Source organism: Caretta caretta, chromosome 21, assembly GCF_965140235.1.
Source record: "Caretta caretta isolate rCarCar2 chromosome 21, rCarCar1.hap1, whole genome shotgun sequence".
In the NCBI taxonomy this organism is placed as follows: Eukaryota; Metazoa; Chordata; order Testudines; family Cheloniidae; genus Caretta; species Caretta caretta.
In genome coordinates this window covers 16689620-16705373 of record NC_134226.1, presented here as the reverse complement: position 1 = coordinate 16705373, position 15754 = coordinate 16689620, and the positions used below count along the sequence as shown (strand labels likewise).

General features: G+C 50.1%; 2 protein-coding genes across 8 annotated transcripts in view; one reads left to right on the top strand and one right to left on the bottom strand.

The window, feature by feature from the left end:
- The window catches only part of INAVA (innate immunity activator), a 55026-nt gene extending 39585 nt beyond the window's left edge, over positions 1 to 15441 (top strand). For 3 of the 7 annotated variants that reach the window (XM_075121907.1, XM_075121906.1, XM_075121905.1), the window contains exon 11: positions 1281 to 1383. Coding sequence is in view for 2 of the 7 variants with exons in the window: in XM_048826644.2 (XP_048682601.2) it covers positions 1281 to 1373 (93 nt within the window). In the remaining 5 variants the exon portion in view is untranslated. Of the gene's footprint in view, positions 1 to 1280; positions 2829 to 14853 lie in introns of those variants that run through there. The other 4 variants (XR_007353455.2, XR_012665677.1, XM_075121908.1 and 1 more) reach the window with 4 other exon arrangements.
- LOC125625278 (ciliary microtubule inner protein 2B-like) lies at positions 13504 to 14104 on the bottom strand (the record flags this gene model as incomplete). Its single annotated transcript, XM_048827140.2, is given in 2 exon segments — positions 13504 to 14020; positions 14022 to 14104. Coding segments are annotated over 2 exon segments (600 nt in total), but the record flags the coding sequence as incomplete, so codon positions are not given.
- Positions 15442 to 15754: the final 313 nt, after the last annotated feature.

The window sequence follows — 15754 nt, the reverse complement described above, 5'->3', positions numbered from 1 at the left end:
CACTTCACCGTGTACACCGACCACTCTCCCCTGACCTGGCTGCACCAGATGAAAGGAGCCAACGCCAAGCTCCTGAGGTGGAGCCTGCTCCTGCAGGATTACGACATGGACGTGGTCCACGTGAAGGGAAATGCCAACCTGATAGCGGATGCGCTGTCCCGGAGAGGGGGCCCCGAACTTCCCCAGGTCACTGGTCACAGTGACCCCGCTCAGTTCAGTCTCGAAGGGGGGAGAGATGTGACGATGTGACTCAGCAGGGCGGGGGGAGTGTTGACCTGTGAATGTGCCCTGGGGATGGGAGACCTGAGAGCCTGTCACCTGAGCCAGGAGGGGGAGGGGGAGGTGACACCTCTGCCCAGGAATGTGAACAGAGGCTGCAGCAGGGAACCTGCTGGGTGGGTTGAGTTGGCAGTTGGGGGCTGGGGAGAGGAACACAGGGAACCCCAGGGCTGGGGTCTAAGCTCCCTGCTCCCCCAGAAGGATGTGATTGAGGGGTCCGGGTTGTACCCACAAGCTCCGTTGTGGACTGTGTTCCTGTTTCCAATAAACCTTCTGTTTTACTGGCTGGCTGAGAGTCTCAGTGGATCCCAGGAAGAGGGGTGCAGGGCCTGGACTCCCCCACACTCCGTGACACTTGTCCAGCAGGCCCTTCCCCGAGCCATGTCCATTCTCCTGCCCGGGCAGCTCCCTGCCTGCAGCAGAGGGCAGTGGCCCACGCCAGGCAGGCTGGGGCTTGTGCCTGGCTTCCTCCCATCACCGCCCCCGCCAGGAACCAGAGAGCTGCTCTCTGCAGTGACACACAGTCCGGCAGCTGTCCTCACCCCGGGAGCGCTGCCTGGGGGAGCACGGCCCTGCACACCACATCGTCCTGCGAGCACCGCAGGGTGGGCAGCATGAGGGGTCACGTGACCCGTGAGCTTAGCAAGAGGGCCAAGGAATCCCTGGGGTAACTCCATGCACACCCAGCCCCTCTCCACCCACGCACCAAAGGCCAGGCCTGCAGCAGCTGGCCTTGTCAAAGCAGGGTGCTCTGTGCTGGGGGCAGGGGCCTGGGCACCCCCAGGAGACTGGGGCTGAGCGCCTGGCTCTGCACAGGCTCCCTGTGTGACTTTGGGCCAGTCCCTTCCTCCCACGGGCCTCTGCTCCCTGTGTGCGGTGGGGAATAGTGCCAAACCCCCAGGGGTTGTGAGCGGCCGGGACGGGCTGGCTGTTGAGTCACACTCTTGCTTTGCTGGCTGGGATGGCTGCCCTGAAAGGCTTTTTCCTTCACGCCCATGCAGGTGTGTCAGATCCATGTCCTGAAGCAGTCCCCCGAGGGAGCTCCTGTGCAGGTCTACGTGCCAGAGAATGGGGAGGTCATCACTCAGGTCTAGAGCCGGCCTGGGCCTGCTGCCAAGCCCTCGCCAAGAGAGCCCCGCGCCCAGCTGGTGAGAAGCGGCGGCAGCGAGCCTGGGCGCGGGGGCTTACTCAGGAAGCCAGCTGGTTGCCCTGGACGGGGCTAGCAAGGGGGCAGGACCCCGGGTGCACCAGTCCTGACCATGTATTTGGACACTGCCATTTGGAAGAACTGGATTCATTCTGGCATTGTTACCTTCTGAGGTGTTTCTCTTTGGACTATGGGGTGCCTCCTCCCACAAGAACTCCCCTCTGTCTGTCTATGGGTTTGCGTGGGCTGCAGCAGAGGAGGAAGGCCGGCTTAGGGCCACAACCTCCTGTGCGGCTTGGGGCTGGACTGTTTCAGCTGCTGGATATTCGCCAAGGGACAGACGTCCTTGCTTCACAGGTGTCATGCAGCTGATAAGAATAGCAGCAGTTGCCTTGTGATCATGCAAGCAGCTGCTGGGGTCATGGTACGTTGTTGATAGAGAGACACCTGCAGGGTCATGCGTTATGTGTCATGGTTCAGGCCAGTGCCAGGGAATTGTCCTCTTGTTGATTCAGCATAGAAGCTGCTGGTTTGCCGAGCACCCCACTACCTCCGTGCAAGTGGCACATTCCTGGAGAATGCAGCAAGGGCCGTCAAGATCAGAGTGTTTGGGCAACTGGGGAATGGGAGGATTTGATTGGCTATTAGTCTTGCTGCAGTCCCATAAACCATTGCAGCTCTCCCACAGGGGTACGTGCCTTGCCCCTTTCTAGGCTCTAGAGCAGTGGTTCTCAAAGCCGGTCCGCCGCTTGCTCAGGGAAAGCCCCTGGCGGGCCGGGCCGGTTTGTTTACCTGCCGCGTCCGCGGGTTCGGCCGTTCACGGCTCCCACTGACCGCGGTTCGCTGCTCCAGGCCAATGGGGGCTGCGGGAAGGGCGGCCAGCACATCCCTGCTGTGTCTCCCTGTTCCCTGCAGCAGTCCCCTATTGCTCACTACCCTGTGGCATTTATAACTGCCCAGGTGTCTTTCTGTGTTAGGCTAGAGAAATTAACCCACTAATTACGGTAGCAGACTGAGTTTATTTTCATAGATTCATAGATACTAAGGTCAGAAGGGACCATTATGATCATCTAGTCCGACCTCCTGCACAACGCAGGCCACAGAATCTCACCCACCCACTCCTGCGAAAAGCCTCTCACCTGTGTCTGAGCTATTGAAGTCCTCAAATCGTGGTTTAAAGACTTCAAGGAGCAGAGAATCCTCCAGCAAGTGACCCGTGCCCCATGCTGCAGAGGAAGGATATACAGTGTCTGTGGCACCATTTCTTTATATTAACTTATTTGCAATAAGGTACAGTATTGGGTACCCACCCTGTGGGTTTGTACCAAACAGCAAGGGCTCATGCTGGTCTGGATTTATTCCAAGCTCCCTTCTTTAATAAATGCTGTTGTTCTTTGGGGTCCCTTTGGTATCTGAGACTTCATTTTTGAGGCATTGAATTGAGTCTCATGAATTTCTTGGGGAAGGTGTGGTGCTGTCACTGGCTTGTTAACGCTGCCGGGTGCCTTGTGGGGCTGGGCTGAGCGGAGGAGCCAGCAGCGAGAACCCACTGTGACCCTCAGCCGGGTGCCTGCTCCAGAGCTCAGTGTTTGTCAGGAGACAGCAACGTCGCTGGGTAGTGAATGGAGCAGCTCTCCCACCTGGCATTCAGCTCAGTCCTAGGCCAGGAACCCAGCCTTCCAAAGGCCCCTCCCAGCGGGGCTGGGGCCTCCATTAGGGACTTGACTAATGCTGTTGCCATACACGCAGGGTGCCCAGGTGCTATGGTGATGGGCAGCAGGAGAAAAGCTTAAAATAGATCAGTGTCAGCCCAGCTCCTGTGCTGGGGGAGGAGGGAGTCGGAGCTGGGGTTAACCCTTAGTTCCCCAGGGACCAGCCGGAGCAGTGGGTTCTCAACCTTTTCCACCCCAGGATCCCCCATGACAGCAGCAGAATATCATGGGGCCTGGTTGCCAAATGATGAGATTTTGATGCGGGGCCAGAAGCTCCAGCCTGTCAGAAAATGTGAGCCCTCTGACTGGCTGCCTGCCCTAACTGCCCGCCTCGTGGGATAGAGCAGCCAATCAGAGCTCTCCCACCCCAGCCCCTCAGCAACCCAAAGCCGCTCTCACGGGAGGGGATGGGGGGGAGGGACCACAGAGCCCAGCAGCCCAGAGGGCTCCACTCCCTCCCCCTCCTGTGAGCAACGGGGATGGGACAGCGCTTCTCCGCCCCGCTCTCCACCACCACTTTGAGGGAATGGGGCTGAAGAGGCCCAGGAGGAGCAGAAGTGAGGCTGGAGTGATGGGGACTGGGTGGGAGCTGGGCAGATCGGGGCTGGGGCTGAACTAAGCGGGGGCTGGGGGAACAAAAAAAATGTCCTCTAAAAAAAACCCCTCCCAGCTTTCCAAGCAGCCAAAAGAAAGGGGGGGAAAAGTCTTTTTAATATCCTGAGGTTTGTGCTTCTGTTTCAAAATCATCCCACTGCTCTGCCACCATGTCAGGGTACAGATGTAGGGACCCGCATGAAAGACCCCCTAAGCTTATTTCTACCAGCTTAAGTTTAAAAACTTCCCCAAGGCACAAATCCTTCCTTGTCCTTGGATGGGTACTTCTGCCACCACCAAGTGAGTTAGACAAAGATTCAGGAAAAGAACAACTTGGAGTTCCTGTTCCCCAAAATATCCCCCCAAGCTCCTTCACCCCCTTTCTTGGGGAGGCTTGAGAATAATATACCAACCAAATAGGTTAACAAGGTGAGCACAGACCAGCCCGTTGGGTTTTTAGGACATTAAAAACCAATCAGATTCTTAAAAACTGAACTTTATTATAAAGAAAAAATAAAAGAAGCACCTCTGTACAATCAGGATGGAATGTAATTTTACAGGGTAATCAGATTCAAAACACAGAGGATTCCCCTCTAGGCAAAACTTTAAAGTTACAAAAAAAAAAAAACCCAACAGGAATAAACCTCCCTCTTAGCCTAGGGAAAATTCACAAGCTAAAACAAAAGATAATCTAACGCATTTCCTTCCTATTACTTACAATTTGTAATCTTAGATGCTTAGTTCAGGTATGGCTTCAGGAGATCTGTTTTCCCTGCCCTGGTTCCTCGCTGTCCCAGAGAGAACCACAAAGAGCACAAAGCAAAAACCTTCCCCCACAGATTTGAAAGTATCTTCTCCCTGTATTGGTCCTTTTGGTCAGGTGCCAACCAGGTTATTTGAGCTTCTTAACCCTTTACAGGTAAAGGAGGGATTTTATGCTACCCTTAACTATATGATTATGACACTGTCTTAACCACTGTGTCTGGAAAACCATCTCTGAGCGATTTTCCATGACATGGTGGTAATAACTCCTTTGAGCCCTGCCTGCCTTAGTGCCTTAGTACCTGTTGCTGCTGGACCATTCGTCATAGTGTAGAAACACCTAGGTGAATGTCATGTTCACGAGGAATGTTCTGGTGCAGTTTATTCCTGGTCTGCTCCTCACAGGAGTCTCAAATCTCTCCATAGTTGCACAGAAATGATGGACTGAGAAGTAGCTTGTGTATCTGTTGGGAGTTCTTACTGTGCGAAGCAGCTGCCAGGATGCGAGGTTCTAAAGTAACTCAACAAGGCAATATGGATGCGATGCCTTTGAGATTCCTGGATGACAACAGTTCTTTGTCTTCCCTTCTGTTGCACTCATCAATAAAAGGTGGCTATTGTCCATCACACTATATGAAAGTCAGAATTGTTTTAACCTGGGCTTCTGTTGGGTTTAGCTTTAGGTCAGCTGTTTCAAGTTTCTTACTGGAATTTTAATTCTTAGTTCCTTCCCTAACCCAGATCTCTCAAATATCTTTATTTTTCTGACCATAATGTTTCAAAACTGCATTTGAGTTTTCAATCTGTTGTAACAAAATGCTGGTCCCTTAAGACTTTAGGGTTCTGTCTATCCAGGTACAAGCAGGTAACTCCTGCTGAGCACCTTTGCTGCAGTATCTGAGCGCCTGGCGGTTGTCATTATGCTGTACTAGGTGTGGTCACTTAGCATTGACAAGGATAGCAAGAATAAATCCTGATCCTCTTGCTCCAAAAACACAGGCCCCTACCACTTGAGCAAAAGGAGAACCCCTGTTAGCTAGTGGGTTTGCAGGACCTGTGGTTTACAACTCAGCACTCCTGGTCTATTCCAGGAGAGGGCAGTGATAACACATACATATTAGCCTATCCAGTCTAATATTTGTTTAATCGGCCTCAATGCAGTATTCCTCTGGGTTTCTTCCAAAAACGTTTTAAAACTGAGCATAGAAAGTAATGTTTCCAAACAATAAATAATACACTATACCCTTTGATTTGTATATAAACACAAAGGAGTTTTTGTTGCATACAAATGCAGTGAAAAGCAGCGGTAAACAACTGGACTGTACCTTTCCCAACAAGGAGGAAGTGAACAGCCAAAAAACCAGCTAACTTCTGGAATTCCAGGCTTATGAAACAGACTCTTACTCCTTCCTGGCTGCCTGAATGGAACTGAGGCTTCGAGAGATAGTGACGTTTTCATGCAGAATAGTCTCTTTCAAACCTCATTCCCAGAGTGTCCCAGCATGCCCCCCTCCCCCTATGAAGGTGCAGTTTGGCACAGATGGAGGGGGAGCGCACACTGGCAATTGTACCCAGGTGGGGAATTAGATATTCTGTCTCTGGGCAGCATCTACAGAGGTGCTTGTTGGAGCCTAGATAAAGGAGTGGGGGTTCCGAGGATAGGTAAGTCTTCTTTGTCAGTTAAGGGATGGGAGAATTGGGGTGCCCTGGCCCACCCCATATGTGTATTGTGGTTTCTTTTAGGTCTCTAACCCTGGGGTGGGGGAGGGGTCAGAAGCGAATCCTGGCCAAAGCCAGAGAACGGGGATTGGGGGAGGAGAAGAAAGGAGCCCATGGAACCCTTCTCTCAACCACCTGCTGTGCTCCCACCCCAGCCACCGTCTCCCTGGGCTCCCTCCCCTTCCCAGCCCCTTACCCGTGCACTCTGGGCCATCCCTGGCACAGCTGTGCGGATCCTCCTACTTGAGGATGGAGCCAGGTCTCCTGCAGGATATGTGGGTTCTACTAGGCTCCGCTCCACTCCCTGGGAGGTCAAAGGAGATGCCCTTCTCCCAGCATGCCTGCAGCCAGATCGGCTTCCCCACGTGCTCCGTTTCCACCCAGACCGGCAGCCACCCAGCTGGGGCCTGAGGCAGAAGTAGTCGCACAGAACAGCATGTGGAAGGTGTGGGACACCAGCTCCTCGGGGATGCAGCTCTGCCTGCCAGCCCCAGCACAGAGCACAGGAGCCGGAAGCCCAATCCAGGCAGGAGGTCCTGGCAGTTGAAAGTCAGGTGGTGGAAGAGCTCCTGTAGGTACTGGTCAATCCCTGTGGTCAGCACCACAGCCTTGTCCCCCCCAGAGTCCTGGCTGGCAGTGATGGTGGGAGAGAGCTTGGCAGAGCCAGCGGGTGCTATGCATGAGGGTGAGGGGCAGGGGCTCTTTCTGGCCATGGAGCTGGCAAGGGATGAGGAAGCACAGTGTGAGGAAGAGGAGGGAGAAGAAATCCCAGGCACCTGGTGGCTGAAGCTCCAGTTATATTGATCCCTATAAAAGGTCTTTCATCCACAGAGTTCAAAAGCAGGTCTGGATCATTATCACCCACTAACTCGCAAGGAAACCGGGGAGGCCAGGGACTCCCCCAGGTCACACAACAGCAGAGCTGGGAACAGAACCCCAAAGTCTCAACTCCCTGCTCCTGAGTGTCAACCACTAGACCATGCAGCTGCGCAGTTTCCCTGTAGCTAGGCAGCAGACAAGCATGAAAATAACCCCACACAAGCCAGAAGAAGCAGAGAGGAGACAATGGGAAGCTGCAGAAAGGGACAGAGATGCCTCCTGTGAGCTCCTGAGCCGGGGGGCTGCTGCAGACCCCTAGGGAGCCCAGGACTGGCCAAGGCCATTTACAGACCCAAGCGGGGAGGAGCTGCAAGCGCTGACAGAGGCCTTCTTCCCCAATGACCAGGATGATCCTCTGCAGAGCCAGGTACACCCTGAGAGGGACCTGGGAAGTGACCCAGGGGTGGCCAACCCCTGTCTGGCTGCAACACTGCCAGCGAGTGAATCACCGGGGACAAGGTGAATGGAAAAGATGTTGCTCAGGTAAATGAACGATTAAGAAGGGACGGTCGAGGATGGGGTGTAGTGGGGTTAGGAACCGACCCGGGGTTGCGTAAATCTAAAAACAAGCAGTGGGGGGGCTTACATTGTTTATTTTCTGAAAATCTCTCAACAGCTCGACAATGCCTTTCTAGAGGCCTTTGAGACTTTACACATTGGAAGCCCTGTGGAAGTAAATATGTCATGCATCAGCTGTTTTTGCTCATGTCTGAGACACAGATCTCAAGAGGAAAATCCAGAAAAGGACAAAATGGAAGAATGAACCAGCTCAGACTCCCTAATGGTAGGGGTCATGGCATCAATTTTCACAGGCGGCTGTAAAAGGTCGTGTTAAACCAGGCGAGTAATAAAACTTGTTTAAATTTGTCAATATGCATGTGTCCCTCCATACTCGTGTTAGTAAAAGACGGTACCAGTAACAGTCATGTCTACGCAGATGGTTCTGTTAAAGAAAATATATTACACTCCTGGGGAAGTTGGGAGTTTCGGCGGGGTGAACCCTCTTTTTCAAGTGGCCAAAAAGCATAGTAAAACTTTAAACAGAAGACAGGTAATAGTTTGGCCTTCAGACCAGGATTCTTACACTTTACCATCTTTCTCATCCACACCTATGTATCATAGAATCATAGAATATCAGGGTTGGAAGGGACCTCAGGAGGTCATCTAGTCCAACCCCCTGCACAAAGCGGGACCAATCCCTGTCATGTAGTTACTTAAAACACAAAACCTCATAAAATAACCAAACCAATATGCAAAATATATTTACTGGGCTTCATCCTTCCATCAGCCATTGAGGCTGGTGAATTCCTTTTCAGTTCATAGAATCATAGAGTCATAAAATATCAGGGTTGGAAAGGACCTCAGGAGGTCATCTAGTCCAACCCCCTGCTCAAAGTAGGACCGATCCCCAATTAAATCATCCCAGCCAGGGCTTTGTCAAGCCTGACCTTAAAAATATCTAAGGAAGGAGATTCCACCACCTCCCTAGGTAACGCATTCCAGTGTTTCACCACCCTCCTAGTGAAAAAGTTTTTCCTAATATCCAACCAAAATCTCCCCCACTGCAACTTGAGACCATTACTCCTTGTTCTGTCATCTGCTATCACTGAGAACAGTCTAGAGCCATCCTCTTTGGAACCCCCTTTCAGGTAGTTGAAAGCAGCTATCAAATCCCCCCCTCATTCTTCTCTTCTGCAGACTAAACATCCCCAGTTCCCTCAGCCTCTCCTCATAACTCGTGTTCCAGTCCCCTAATCATTTTTGTTGCCCTCCGCTGGACTCTTTCCCATTTTTCCACATCCTTTTTGTAGTGTGGGGCCCAAAACTGGACACAGTACTCCAGATGAGGCCTCACCAATGTCGAATAGAGGGGAACGATCACATCCCTTGATCTGCCGGCAATGCCCCTACTTATACATCCCAAAATGCCATTGGCCTTCTTGGCATATCCAGCTTCTCGTCCACTGTAACCCCCTAGGTCTGCAGAACTGCTGCCCAGCCACTCGGTCCCTAGTCTGCAGCGGTGCATTGGATTCTTCTGTCCTAAATGCAGGACTCTGTACTTGTCCTTGTTGAACCTCATCAGATTTCTTTTGGCCCAATCCTCTAATTTGTCTAGGGCCCTCTGTATCCTATCCCTACCCTCCAGCGTATCTACCTCTCCTCCCAGTTTAGTGTCATCTGCAAACTTGCTGAGGGTGCAGTCCATGCCGTCCTCCAGATCATTTATGAAGATATTGAACAAAACCGGCCCGAGGACTGACCCTTGGGGCACTCCACTTGATCCCGGCTGCCAACTACACATGGAGCCATTGATCACTACCCATTGAGCCCGACAATCTAGCCAACTTTCTATCCACCTTATAGTCCATTTATCCAGCCCATACTTGTTTAACTTGCTGGCAAGAATACTGTGGGAGACCGTGTCAAAAGCTTAGGAACAAGACGTCCACCACTTTTCCCTCATCCACAGAGCCAGTTATCTCGTCATAGAAGGCAATTAGATTAGTCAGGCATGACTTGCCCTTGGTGAATCCATGCTGACTGTTCCTGATCACTTTCCTCTCCTCTAAGTGCTTCAGAATTGATTCCTTGAGGACCTGCTCCATGGTTTTTCCAGGGACTGAGGTGAGGTTGACTGGCCTGTAGTTCCCAGGATCCTCCTCCTTCCCTTTTTTAAAGATGGGCACTACATTAGCCTTTTTCCAGTCGTCCGGGACTTCCCCCGATCGCCATGAGTTTTCAAAGATAATGGCCAATGGCTCTGCAATCACATCCGCCAACTCCTTTAGCACTCTCGGATGAGGGAGTCAAAGTCTGCTTTTCTGAAGTCCAGGGTCCGTATTCTGCTGCTCTCCTTTCTTCCCTGTGTCAGGATCCTGAACTTGACCATCTCATGATCACTGCCTCCCAGGTTCCCATCCACTTTTGCTTCCCCTACTAATTCTTCCCGGTTTGTGAGCAGCAGGTCAAGAAGAGCTCTGCCCCTAGTTGGTTCTTCCAGCACTTGCACCAGGAAATTGTCCCCTACACTTTCCATAAACTTCCTGGATTGTCTGTGCACCGCTGTATTGCTCTCCCAACAGATATCAGGGTGATTGATCTGTTTAGCATGGAACCTGTAACTTTAAGCTGCATTTCACCATCAGGCCAAGGTGAAAAACATTTTGAACTATAGTTATGCTTAATACTGTTAAATTACCAAAAAACAAAACAAAACAAAAAAAAACCTTCTGGTATTACACAGGTTGCATATGTATTTGGGGGTAATAGTAACATCCGATGAAGTGAGCTGTAGCTCACGAAAGCTCATGCGCAAATAAATTGGTTAGTCTCTAAGGTGCCACAAGTACTCCTTTTCTTTTTAGTAACTAAAATGTTTGCTTGTTCTTTAACCCAAAGGCCCAAACATACATGGGGGGGAACAGAACAACCATGTGCCAGCAACCCTTTATCCTGTGGTAGAAGGTAACTTTCTGCAATTGGCTTTTAAATGCATGTGAGTGTATTGAAAAGTATTTTGTTGCAAACCGTTGGTTTTAAACTGCTGGGGTTTTATGGCTGCAAACTGATGGTATGGTGTGTTTCAAACTAACAGGGGTTTCTGTGCAAAATGGTTTTTAAAAGTTGGTTTTTCAAAGCAGTTTGGTTTTTATTCTGCAAAAAATGAGAGGTTTTTTGTTTTTTGTTTTAAATGGGGTTGTTTGTCTTCTTAAAAGAGTTGGCTTTAATGTTTAAATTGTTAGTGACTCAGGGGCCTAAGCTAGAGATAAATGTGGGTGTTTAAAAATATTTTGTTGCAAACTGTTGGTTTGGTGTTTTAAACTGCTGGTGTGTGTGTGTGTAACATAGGTGTGTTTTTTTTTTAAAAGTATATGGCTGCAAAGTATTGGTTTGGTGTGTTTCAAACTAACAGGGAGTTTCTGTGCAAAATGTGTTTTAAAAGGGATTTTAAAAGTTGATTTTAAAGCAGTTTGGTTTTATTCTTCAAAATGAGATGTGTTTTTAAAAATGTTCGTGGTGTTGTTTTTTTAAAGTGTTAGAAATAAACTCAAAACCTCTGTTTGTTGTACAGCCTAAAATGGATTATTTTGTTTTAAAGCTATGACTTTTTAAATAGAAAAACACCCTAATGAGTATTTCATTTCGTTAAGTTTACAAGACCGTTTCATAATAATAATGTTGTCTGCTTCACAGTATGGCAGGAGAGATCCTTACACCAGAGGGTAAACAAACTCAAAAGAAAAAGGAAAGAGACAATTGAAAAGGAAAATTGACCAGCATCAACGGCTGGTGGATGGATGAAGCCCAGTAAATATATTTTGCATATTGGTTTGGTTATTTTATGAGGTTTTGTGTTTTAAGTAAATACATAGGTGTGGGTGAGAAAGATGGTAAAGTGTAAGCATCCTGGTCTGAAGGCCAAGCTATTACCTGTCTTCTGTTTAAAGTTTTACTATGCTTTTTGGCCACTTGAAAAAGAGGGTTCACCCCGCCGAAACTCCCAACTTCCCCAGGAGTGTAATATATTTTCTTTAACAGAACCATCTGCGTAGACATGACTGTTACTGGTACCGTCTTTTACGAACACGAGTATGGAGGGGACACATTCATACTGACAAATTTTATTACTCGCCTGGTTTAACACAACCTTTTACAGCCACCTGTGAAAATTGATGCCATGACTCCTACCATTAGGGAGTCTGAGCTGGTTCATTCTTCCATTTTGTCCTTTTCTGGATTTTCCTCTTGAAATCTGTGTCTCAGACATGAGCAAAAACAGTTGATGCATGATATATTTACTCCCACAGGGCTCCTTATGTGTAAAGTCTCAAATGCCTCTAGAAAGGCATTGTCGAGCTGTTGAGAAATTTTTCAGAAAATAAACAGTGTAAGCCCCCTCATAGAATCATAGAATCATAGAATATAAGGGTTGGAAGGGACCCCAGAAGGTCATCTAGTCCAACCCCCTGCTCGAAGCAGGACCAATTCCCAGTTAAATCGGTCCCAGTTAAATCCCCTCACTGCTTGTTTTTAGATTTACGCAACCCCGAGTCGGTTCCTAACCCCATTACACCCCATCCTCGACCGTCCCTTCTTAATCTTTCATTTATCTGAGCGACGTCTTTTCCATTCACCTTGTCCACCGGTGACTCCCCCGAGCCGTGGTCGCCTTCCTCCATAGGGGCGGACAACGAGAGGCCGTCACGCTCGTCGGTCTTCCTCACAAGTAGTCGGGTTTCGGGGTCGGGTTCCGGAGTATCCATCAACGGTTGAGTCAAAGGACGCTCGTCGGAACTGTCGCTGATGTAGCGCTTTCTCCACACTAGTCCATATTGCCTTGCTGAGTTACGTTAGAACCTCGCATCCTGGCAGCTGCTTCGCACAGTAAGAACTCCCAACAGATACACAAGCTACTTCTCAGTCCATCATTTCTGTGCAACTATGGAGAGATTTGAGACTCCTGTGAGGAGCAGACCAGGAATAAACTGCACCAGAACATTCCTCGTGAACATGACATCCACCTAGCTGTTTCTACACTATGAAGAATGGTCCAGCAGCAACAGGTACTAAGGCACGAACGCAGGCAGGGCTCAAAGGAGTTATTACCACCATGTCATGGAAAATCGCTCAGAGATGGTTTTCCAGACACAGTGGTTAAGACCGGCTGTCTGCTCGAGTGCTCATGTTGCTGCTGCCCGTGCAGCTGAACCATTGATAGCAATTGCTGTAACACTAGGAATTAATGTGTCTAGGATTGACAGGGCTTCCAAGTACGGTGAGTGGGAAACTTAGTTTAGTTGGAAAATGCCAATTTGCTGGAGCAAAATGTTTTATTCAAAGTGTTGCAGATTCAACAAAACATAGGCAGTCTTCCATGGAAAACTGCTGGTGTTGCAGGGTGGACAGCCCCACAGCAGAGAGCCTGGCTGGAGGAGGAATTCTCACAGCTGTTACATTCCCTGATCTGCAGCAGGGAGCTTGCCAGCCCCCCAGAGCTCGGCTGGAGCTAGGGCTCTCCAAGCTGGCTAGGCTCCTAGCTCAGCCAAGCTCCCCGCTGTGGAGCGGTAGCCTAGAAACCCTGAGTGCCCTGGCTCAAGCAGGGGCTCAGAGCTTCCAATTCCTTTCCATGGAGCTGGGAGCCTGGCTCCCAGGGTCTGTGGCCCCAAGGCAGTCCCACCAACAGCCAGGGAACCCAGGGCTTCCAGACTCTCTGCCAGTGTTACTCATGTGCCTAATAGGGAGATATCTCTTGAAGAGACCCATTGGGGGCAGGTAGGAGTGAGTTGTGTCTGGTCACTGGTTTTTGTTGTTGTTGTTGTTTTTTGTGGCTCCTTCTCTTTATTGCTCGTGCACACGACGGGGCAGGCTCCAAACAGCTCTGGGAAGGAACCGGTCCAGCCCAGGCTACTAGTCAGCCATCTGCTTCTCCATGGTGCTCAGCCCCAGGGCGTTGTGGGTAAGCTGCCCATAGGTGTGGCCAAACTGGAACTTGTAGCCTGGGACGTAGCCTGCGTAGTGGGGCAGCGGCCCCATGTCTGTGGAGTACGACTTCAGCAGCGGAGGAAGGACCGTGCTGCCTTTCCCGGCCTCAGGCTGGCTCCCTCTGTTCTGGCCAAACTCCACCAGGGCGCGGTGGGGAGTCAGCGGGTAGCCTGCCCCAATCCGGAAGCGGGCACGGGGCACAAAGCCGGTGAAACCCGAGATGAAGCACTTGTGGGGGTTGTTGTCCTCCATGGAGTAGGGGGAGCCCTGCGGTTGGAAGGCGAAGGGCGATACATACGGGGCAGCTGCTGCCGGGCCTGCCGGGACCGGAGTCCTGTACTTGGTGGTGAGGAGTTTGCCCTTGGTGCCCTGGGGCAGCCACCCTGCGTTCTGCAGCTCCTGCTCCTTGCCTGCGGCTCTCAGCTGCTGCCTGGCAAAGTCACTCCTTGCAGATCTCGGGGTAGGTCATGGCGAAGAGGTTCTGGGCCCTGGGAATGAATCCCGGGGCCGTGGTGCGGGTCCGGGCTCACCAGGCTCCGGCTGAGCTTGGGGGCGAAGGCAGCGGCCGTGGATGCTGTTGCGAGGCAGATTAAGCACTCCACATCCTGAAGCTTCTGGACTTGGGGGTGGTAGTTTTGGGTCTGCTCCCATAGGTTCCCTGTTGCTGGGGTCAGACTCCAGGAGGGCGAGCAGGCAGGGCAGCTGCTTTGCAGAAGGCCAGGTGCCCTGGGTGAGTTGGGAGAAGCTGAGCCCAGGAGCAGGAAGCAGGCTGCTGTCCCTGCCTCGGAAGGATTTTGCAGCAGGTTAGTGATATTCACAAAAAGAAAAGGAGGACTTATGGCACCTTAGAGGCTAACCAATTTATTTGAGCATAAGCTTTCGTGAGCTACAGCTCACTTCATCGGCTGTAGCTCACGAAAGCTTATGCTCAAATAAATTGGTTAGCCTCTAAGGTGCCACAAGTCCTCCTTTTCTTTTTGCGAATACAGACTAACATGGCTGTTACTCTGAAACCTGTTAGTGATATTGTGAACCCTCGAACAGGGAAGCCTGGGAAATGCTAATTATAGCCAGGGGAAATTGGGAGGGAAAATAACTTCTATTTTAATTGTATGTTTTGAATGTTTTGATTTTAGCCAAACTGTTCTAGTTACATTCTCTCAACTCGTCTGAGTTGCCAACTTTTCTTTCAATGCAGTAATGGGGAAGGAGTAATTTCTAGTTTGCTATTCTCAGTTGTGTATTTTCTTGTAACAGGGTTTTCTTTAACTCTAGACAGGTAACTGAGTGGTTGGTTAATCAGTCAGCCGACTGGCTAGCAGTGATTTCGGCAGAGGAAGAGCATGGATCTAACTGAAGATTCCTACAAGCAAGTGGAGGGAAGATGTTCTTTTAGACTCAGCAGACTGTCTAGATTTGGTGATCAAAGACTCTAATGGAGACTTAGGTAATCAAAACCTAAGCTTTTGGGAACTTTGTTTCTTCTCACTATTTCTGTGGGGATTGAACTGTTCAGATTTTCATTTTAATTTGTGTTTATGTAAAACTGTGAAGGTAATGACTAATATTTATTTGAGCATAAGCTTTCGTGAGCTACAGCTCACTTCATCGGATGCATTCAGTGGAAAATACTGAATGCATCCGATGAAGTGAGCTGTAGCTCACGAAAGCTCATGCTCAAATAAATTGGTTAGTCTCTAAGGTGCCACAAGTCCTCCTTTTCTTTTTACGGATACAGACGAACACGGCTGGGACTCTGAAACCTGTGAAGTCTGTGGATTATAAAATAGCCATGTCATGCTGTAAACATTAGATTATAAAATCTTATGGTAAAGAAACAAATAATAAAGTTATTTAATTAAATTTATTTCTTTAGTTCCTGTTGGGACTTGAATGTGGGGAGGTTGACCTGGTGCAATCCTTGCTGAAAATCCTTAGAGACTGAACTCTGGGTCTCCAGCTACTTTCTGTGGGAGTTGGGTGTTCTTTTTAAGGCACTGGAGATGGGCAATGAAGTGAACTCTAGCCCACCCAAAGGTTACACCAGCTCAGGAGTTGGGCAGCCCAGAGAGCCAGGGAGGCTGGGAGTCCAGAAGCCCTGGGGTCTCTGGCCCAGGGATAGTCTGTACGGCAGGGCTGCCCTGAAGCCACAGACCCTGGGAGCGCAGGCAGCTGC